Consider the following 7831-nt stretch of genomic DNA (forward strand, 5'->3'; position numbering starts at 1 on the left):
TAATATAACTCCGACTGGATTCGTCTGAAAGAAGAAAGTCATATACACCTAGGATGCCTCGGGGGTGAGTAAAACACAGCCTAATTTTCATTTTTGGGTGAACTAACCCTTTAAGAAGGATCAACACACATAACCTTTGTCCTATGCGTGTTGTGAAGTTAGTGTGATACTTACGTCCAGTTTGGGAAAGTCGGTGAGGATCTGTGACAGTCGATCATGGTAGTTCTGCTGGGTGAATTTGATTTTGCGCATATAGAAATGTCTTATTCGGTGGATCTGGTAGTGTTTGTGTATAACAGTGGGAGTTTTTCGCTGGGTTTTGGATAAAGTCAGATCTATGAAATCCTGCAGGAAGAAAATCAGACAGATAAATAAACTTGTGTTTGATTTTTTTAACAATAAAAAAAAATTCAAATTACCATACTGATAAACACCAGGGTTCACAGATATGTGGAGAAAATTACTTTCCATGACTTTATTATGATTATTCCAGCATTAATGATTACTTTTATATAATATTTATATAATAAACATAATATTAAATGCTTTTTCAATTTTAGACAGTGAAGTGCAACTAGAAAAACGTATATTCTCTGAATTTCTACTGTATCTGCATTTCCCATGAATGGAAAGGAAATTATGAAAGAATTATTAAATTTCAAGGTTTTCCATGATCATGAGATCCTGGAACAATGATATAAAATTAATCAATTAATCAAAATATCTTAACAAGATCTTCATCCCTCTTCAGGTGTTTTAAGCCCATTACTACTCATTCTTCATTTTAACATATGACGCCAGTAAAAACATGTTGAATGTTAAGTGAATAAATACAATTAAACACATGAAACGTTAAATGGCTCAACACCGCGCGCACGTGTGTACAACACAAGCAACATACTGTCAATGTCCGTTATTAACACAAACACCCACAATACTTTCTATAACATTTAACCCCGCATATGTGAGTAAAAACACGGTGTCATTTTCCTACCTTAGCGGTGGGAACCACCATAATCTTTTTAAAGTTGTACAGAGCCATGATTGCGGCGCACGCGACTCCTCTACAGAGCACACGGAAGGGCCGAAACACGTAGCGGACGCATGTCATGAAAAGCAACACACGTGGTCCCGCGCTGACGAGTTCACAGCGTCACCTAGCGGAGGGAGGAGCCACACAGACCACTGGAACTGCAGAACCAAGTCGCACTCATTTTAAAGATAACACAAGTGCAGTTTTTGGGTAAAACATTTTACAAAAAGAAGTTTCTTAGGAATTAAATTATAAAACTTAAAAATAGATGTTCTGGTTGTCGAATTATTCAAACATGTTATAAAGTGATTTCAGAGAAATGTTGCATGAGAAACCAGATATTTCCAGATTCTGGACATGACACTAAATACTAAATTTTAAACGACATTAATTGCACGTTTGGTTCTATAGCCTGACCCTGGTTTCAGTGCAGTTTGCAGTCTCTTTCCCTTCACTGTTGAAAAATGAATGGCTGTACAGGAGAAGCAAGAGTATGTGCACAACTAACACTATACTGTAGGTAACTAGATGAGATGACCATGTTATATGTGTTCGAGCATGTCTGCATTTGTATGTGATGAGGTATTCGTCCTGCTGAGGTATTGTGTCAAAAAAGTTTTATTACTAATCAGTGCTTTACACAAATCCTGTGATAATGTGTCTTTGAAGTGTGTGTGTGTTTAAAAAAAAAAGGCACCAGCAATGGCTATAAGCGGTGTGGTACGTTTCCATTTACATAATCGGCCCTCATAATTGTATGATGTTTGCATGCATGTGTATGAGCAAGTATGTGTGTGTGTGTGTGTGTGTATATATGTGTGTGCATGGCTGCAATCCTCACACCGCCACTTTTTCAAGTGACCGTATGGGTGGAGTTATTGCTTTCAGGCCATTGCCAGGGCAACTGTTACCACGGCTAAGGGCGTGTCCAGTTGGCATGGCAGCATGGGAGTGTTCAGGCAGGCGTGGCAGGAAGACAGGACAGGAGCGTGTGCGGGCGTGGCCTTTGTGACCTCCTGCGTGACAGATGAGGTGGCTCACCGTGTCCAGCGGGGAAAGCGTGTGTGTGTGTGTGTGTGTCTGCTCCTCGCACCGCTTCAGCGAATACCAGGTAAGGAAAATGAACAGGAAGCCCAGGAACTTCAAGCTCGCTGCCAGCCCAAAGTAAACAAAGCGGAGGGAAGTGACATCGTACTCCCAGCACGACCCATGGAAACCACAATCCTGCTGCCACAGCATACAGGTGGTGTCAATCACAGCTCCAAAATAGATAGGAGTGGGGATGTAGGCTGAAGAGGCAGAAAGAAAAAGAAAATATATAAAAAACTGTTTGAATATTCATTCATTTAGCAATCCACTGATTAAAACACTGTGGTAGTTGACAGTAGGGTGGGGCGAAAAAAAATTCAAGATATTTTCAGCCTTTCAAATAATATTTATGTCTTGATTTTTACATATACTACCGTTCAAAAGTTTGGGCTCTGTAAGTTTTTTAAATTTATTTTTTTAAGAAATTAATACTTTTATTCAGCAAGGACACATTAAATTGATCAAAATTGTGAATAATGACATTTATAATGTTACAAAAGATTTATATTTTAAATAAATGCTGCTCTTTTTAACTTTCTATTCACCAACAAAATCCTAGAAAAAAATGTTTCTACAAAAGCAGAACAACTGTTGGTAATGATAAAAAATGTTTATTGAGCACCCAAATCAGTAAATTAGAAAGATTTGTGAAGGAAAATTCGGTCTTGCCATCACAGAAATATATTACAATTTAAAATATATTACAATAGTGAAGCTATTTTAAACTGTGATAGTATTTAAAAATATTACTGTTTTGCTGTATTTTTGATCAAATAAATACAGCCTTGTTGAGCATAAGAGACATTAAAGATCTTACCGACACCAAACTTTTCAGTATCATTGTACTTGCTCTAAAATGGCTTTAAAAAGGCTTCATTTTGGTTAGAGGAAGTCATTTTGACCAAACAGCCATTGAAGACAAATACGTCATTAACATTTTGATATATGAAAATGCCACTGTGAGATTTCACTGAACACTATTGAGTGAAGGTGCATATGAATCATTCATCAGAAAATCATTAAATCAGAATTTTCAATGACTGAATCAGACAGTTTGAACTGATTCACGGAAATTAAACTTCCTTCAAACTCCAAAGCCATTTTTACTAATGAAGGTTAATTCATAGATGCTATTATAACATCTTGGTCTTAATATTCTTCTAAGTCGTGAGCCAAAAAGTCTACTGATATGGTCTTCGGGAAATGGAAAGGCCAAATAAAAAGAGCATTAAAATCAAGCTTAATTCTTAAAGTTTAATATTGTCAGCAAAACTATCCTGAACATATGATGAATATTATTCGATATTCAATTTGTCCAGCTTTAGTGGACGGTCAAAAAAAAAAAAAAAAAGATAAATTCAATTAAATCTGTCCAATCCTACCAAGAGTCCTGAGAAGAACAAACTGCATTCCCAGAGCAAACGGCCTGTCCTCTTCCTCCACTGACCTGCTCAGGAAATAATCGGGATGAGCAAAACAAAGAGGCAAAAAGAGATGATAGCGGAGTACATGGAGAGAGGCAGACCTGAGCGTAACGATGATGACGGACGGCTGACCACAGGCGGTTATGAGAGTGACGATGAAGAGAAAGATGAGGAAGGTGATGAGGGTTCCACATGTGCGCTCACACTTTCCTGCAAGTGCGTAACCGTTCTCGTTCAGGTACGTCTTCACAATCACCACCTGCAGCTCGTGGTTTCCTCCCGACGGAGTGATCACCTGTCTGCTCTGAACGCATGCGCAGTCCGAATAGTTTCTGATCTGAGAAGGAGAAATACATACATTACGATACACATGAAAAATGTCAACTATACTGACAGACACAAAGTCTCGACAACAATTTTTTTCATATAAATATTTAGGCTACCATCAAAGTGGGGTCTGGGATCCACGACTCAAAGCCAGGTGTCTGAAAATTAATTTAGGACCTTTGATTTTCGCAATAAGGAAAATGTGTACTGAATTGCGGAATTTAGTCATAAAAATTTTATTTACTGTATTATGCGTTATGCTGTATAACGTGGAATGTCATGGAATTTGGCAAATCTTGGATGAATAAAATGGCACTTTGTTTGCCTAAAAATAAAAGGAATTGTTCAAACTACCACTTTTGATAATGAACTTGCATTAAATCATAAATTCAGAAAAATTAAAACAAACAGAATAAAAAATTTAAAAAAATAAAAACATTTGATAGGGTCCTAAGATTTTAAAAATATAAATAGATTATTAAGTTGTATGAATTACATTGTTTAGGCATGATTTTTAATTATTAAAATTGATTTAAACCTTTAAAATTTAATCCAGAAAAATTAAAACCGAAAACGCTGAATTTGGGGTCCATGTACCTTCTGGTCATTTGATTTTCTACTTAAAAAGTAATAAAGAGAAATGGTTTCATTTTCGTTTTTTTTGTTCAAGAAACGGAAAAACAAAAATTAAGCTAGATTTTTCGTATTTTTGTTCATGGGTAAAAAAATAGATTATGCTTTAATATTTGTTTTCGAATGTGTGGGCGGCCCTGAAACGCCCCTTTTGACCCCCATCTTCTTATCAGGATCGCGCCAGCACCTCCGCCGACCGGAGAAGTGCAGTAGTCTACTAGTTGCACTCTATACGAGATGTATAGCTTCAATTGTTTTTGTTTGTAATAGCGAATGAAAATATGTTACCTGTGAGGTTTTTCTTAGGCCTAGAATAAAATGAGTGGGCTAAAATCAGCAGGGCCGCGCCCACATAATCAAACCGTTCTCTCGGTTTGATTTCCTTCAAAATCAAACCGTTCTATTTATTTCTTTTTGAGTAGAAAATTAAATGACCAGAAGGTACACAAACCATTTGGGAACAATAAAATGGAATTTGAGAAAAATAAAATGAATTTAATATAACCCTAAAAATAAAATTTTTGTTAAACTTTTAATACATGCTTTCTTCTCATCTTCCCAGCTACCCCATCAGTACAGCACCAGTTTACCATCCAACTGGGCTCATCAACGATAATCCCATCGAGTTCGGCCAGGAATCTTGGGGTGATCCTTGATGATCAGCTGACCTTTAAAGATCACATTGCAAAAACAGCACGATCATGCGGGTTTGCACTACACACCATCAGGAAAATCAGACCCTTCCTAACAGAGCATGCAACACAGCTTCTTGTCCAGGCCCTTGTCATTTCTAGGTTGGACTATTGCAATGCTCTTCTGGCTGGACTTCCAACATGTGCAATCAGACCTCTGCAAATGATTCAGAATGCAGCAGCACGTCTTGTATTCAATGAGCCCAAGAGATGAGCCCACGTCAAACCACTTCTCATCTCTCTGCACTGGCTTCCAGTCGCGGGTCTCATCAAGTTCAAGACATTGGTGCTTGCCTACAGAACTGCCACAGGCTCCGCACCCTCCTACCTCCGCTCTCTCTTATGCATCTACATCCCCTCCAGAAGCCTGCGGTCGGTAAATGAGTGGTGGCTCGTGGTCCCATCGCAGGGAGGCACAAAATCAGTCTCAAGGATGTTTTCTTTCACCATACCCTGTTGGTGGAATGACCTACCTAACTCCAGCCGAACAGCCGAATCCCTCACAATCTTCACTGAAAATTAATCTGTTCTGTGAGCATCTAACTGCCTCCAATAATAATAATAACAATAATAAAAATGCCATGCCTTCACTTTTTCTGTTCTCTTATTATCCTCCTGGCCTAGCATTTTGAGTGATGTATAACGGGCACTTCTCGTGTTTTTTGCCATCTTATGCTACATCGCTTGTTGTATTCCTCAACTGTAAGTCGCTTTGGATAAAAGCGTCAGCCAAATGAATAAATGTAAATGTTTTGTTTACAACAGCTTAATTAACCATTTAAACAAAGTCCAAGATGAAAACAGAAAAAAGGGAATCAGAAAAAAAAGGTTCCGATTGCATCTAAGAGTACAAATTGTGCTTAATCACTGTTATAGTTATGAGAGGGTCCTTAGAAAGTTTTCTCTACTCTAAAGGGGTCCCTGGCCCCTTTAGCAACATAATGTAACATTAGGATTCCTTTACAAAAAATAATGATTAAATTATTTTTAAAAGTTAAACAGCATTCATTTTAAAGTCAGAGAACATGCAATCATTTAGACAATACAGCAAAATAAACCCCAACATGGTTTTGTCAAGCCATGAATTCATTCTTGATCTACATTTCAATTGACTACAGCCTTTGTTTTAAAAACCCTTGGTTAAAAATGACTCACTCCTGAGGTTTGGTTGGCGATGTTGCTGCAGCCAGCCAGACACGGGTTAAAGTAAGTGATGCCATCAGAGCCACAGACAGGTGCATACTCATGAATCCTACAGCCACAGTTGACGTTACAGCTTCCTGTCAGGTTTCGGTGAGACAGAGTCAGCGTTGGCCTGCAAAAAAACAGATCGAACATCATTCAGTGCAGCTCATGTTTGCAGGTGATATTTATGTGCATGTCTAGAGGGTTTTACTCCATTACCCGGTGGTGTAAGGGATATTGATTCCACCGAGGTTGATGCTCTCACAGCCGACAATGAAGAGAGTGGAAAAGCATAGCAAAGACACGCCGCTGCAGATCATGGCCAGCTTTGCTGCTTCTCTTTCACCCAGCTTCAGTTTCTTAATGATGTACCCACCTAAAACAATACCGACACCTGCACTGGGTACGATGATCAGACCTGCACACACAAATGCACAATTAATAGACACCCATAGTGAGTACTGAGATCAGATCGACACATGTTTGTGTGTGTGTGTTTGTGTTGTACCTGTGTATATACTGGCATTAGATGCTGGAACACCAAATTGAGATTCAATAAATTTGGGAATGAAAGTGATGAAGGCTGTGACAATGGCACATTCCGCCGTATATGACAAACTCACGAATAAAAACGTCACGTTGCTCAATATACGCACTGCTGCTTTTGGCAAATCTGGAGAGAGACAGAAACAGACAGAGAGAGAGAAACAACACAGATTTATAATTTGAATTTAAAATTTGAATTTTGGTATGAGCACATCCAAAATATGCTCATACTAAAAATCTGTGTTGTTACTGTTAACTAAAACTATATTCGTTAACTGAAATAAAGCTGAAATAACATAAAATATACATATTTGATATAAAAAATTAAATATCTAAATATAATTGAAGTAAAATAAGTAATCTGAAGTAACTGAAGTTAATAAAACTGAAATAAAAGTCAAGTTAAAGGGGTCGTATGATGTTGCTAAAAAGAACATTATTTGGTGTATTTGGTGTAATGAAATGTGTTTATGCGGTTTAAGGTTCAAAAAACATTATTTTCCACATACTGTACATTATTGTTTCTCCTCTATGCCCCGCCTTCTGAAACACGTCGATTTTTACAAAGCTCATCGGTCTGAAAAAGCGAGGTGTGCTCTGATTGGCCAGCTATCCAATGCGTTGTGATTGGCCGAATACCTCAAGCATGTGACGGAAATGTTACGCACCTTACCAAACTGTGATGCATTGTCCCGGTGCGACGAGACAAAACCAATAAAAACCCATTATAAACGAGGCATTCATTGCATCCAGTGGGGACATAATTATGGATTATAATGACTTATACTGTCTTTTTACGCATTGCGTTGCATCGCGCCGCGTAAACATAAAACCATGTCTGCATTTGGGTTGAACTGTTCTGGAACAGTGTTGTAAATACAACTTAACCACTGATTTCTAGT

General features: G+C 38.0%; 3 protein-coding genes across 3 annotated transcripts in view; 1 reads left to right on the forward strand and 2 right to left on the reverse strand.

Annotated features, from left to right (window-relative positions):
- The window catches only part of LOC107721733 (nucleolar GTP-binding protein 1-like), a 12609-nt gene extending 11493 nt beyond the window's left edge, over positions 1-1116 (reverse strand). Inside the window, exons 1-2 of the mRNA XM_016529890.1 lie at positions 995-1116; positions 175-345 (exon numbers count right to left, since the gene is read on the reverse strand). Of these exons, the coding sequence (XP_016385376.1) occupies positions 175-345; positions 995-1111 (288 nt within the window). The 5' untranslated portion in view covers positions 1112-1116. The remainder of the gene's footprint in view (positions 1-174; positions 346-994) is intronic.
- Positions 1-7831, forward strand: part of LOC107721741 (tripartite motif-containing protein 16-like) — a 258890-nt gene that overhangs the window by 69073 nt on the left and 181986 nt on the right. The window lies entirely within an intron of this gene.
- The window catches only part of slco5a1a (solute carrier organic anion transporter family member 5A1a), a 14410-nt gene continuing 8049 nt past the window's right edge, over positions 1471-7831 (reverse strand). The window contains exons 5-10 of the mRNA XM_016529886.1: positions 6892-7056; positions 6603-6801; positions 6354-6513; positions 3648-3883; positions 3505-3569; positions 1471-2322 (exon numbers count right to left, since the gene is read on the reverse strand). Of these exons, the coding sequence (XP_016385372.1) occupies positions 1871-2322; positions 3505-3569; positions 3648-3883; positions 6354-6513; positions 6603-6801; positions 6892-7056 (1277 nt within the window). The 3' untranslated portion in view covers positions 1471-1870. The remainder of the gene's footprint in view (positions 2323-3504; positions 3570-3647; positions 3884-6353; positions 6514-6602; positions 6802-6891; positions 7057-7831) is intronic.

The sequence above is a fragment of the Sinocyclocheilus rhinocerous genome, unplaced genomic scaffold (assembly GCF_001515625.1).
Source record: "Sinocyclocheilus rhinocerous isolate Xijiao unplaced genomic scaffold, SAMN03320098_v1.1 scaffold1112, whole genome shotgun sequence".
In the NCBI taxonomy this organism is placed as follows: Eukaryota; Metazoa; Chordata; class Actinopteri; order Cypriniformes; family Cyprinidae; genus Sinocyclocheilus; species Sinocyclocheilus rhinocerous.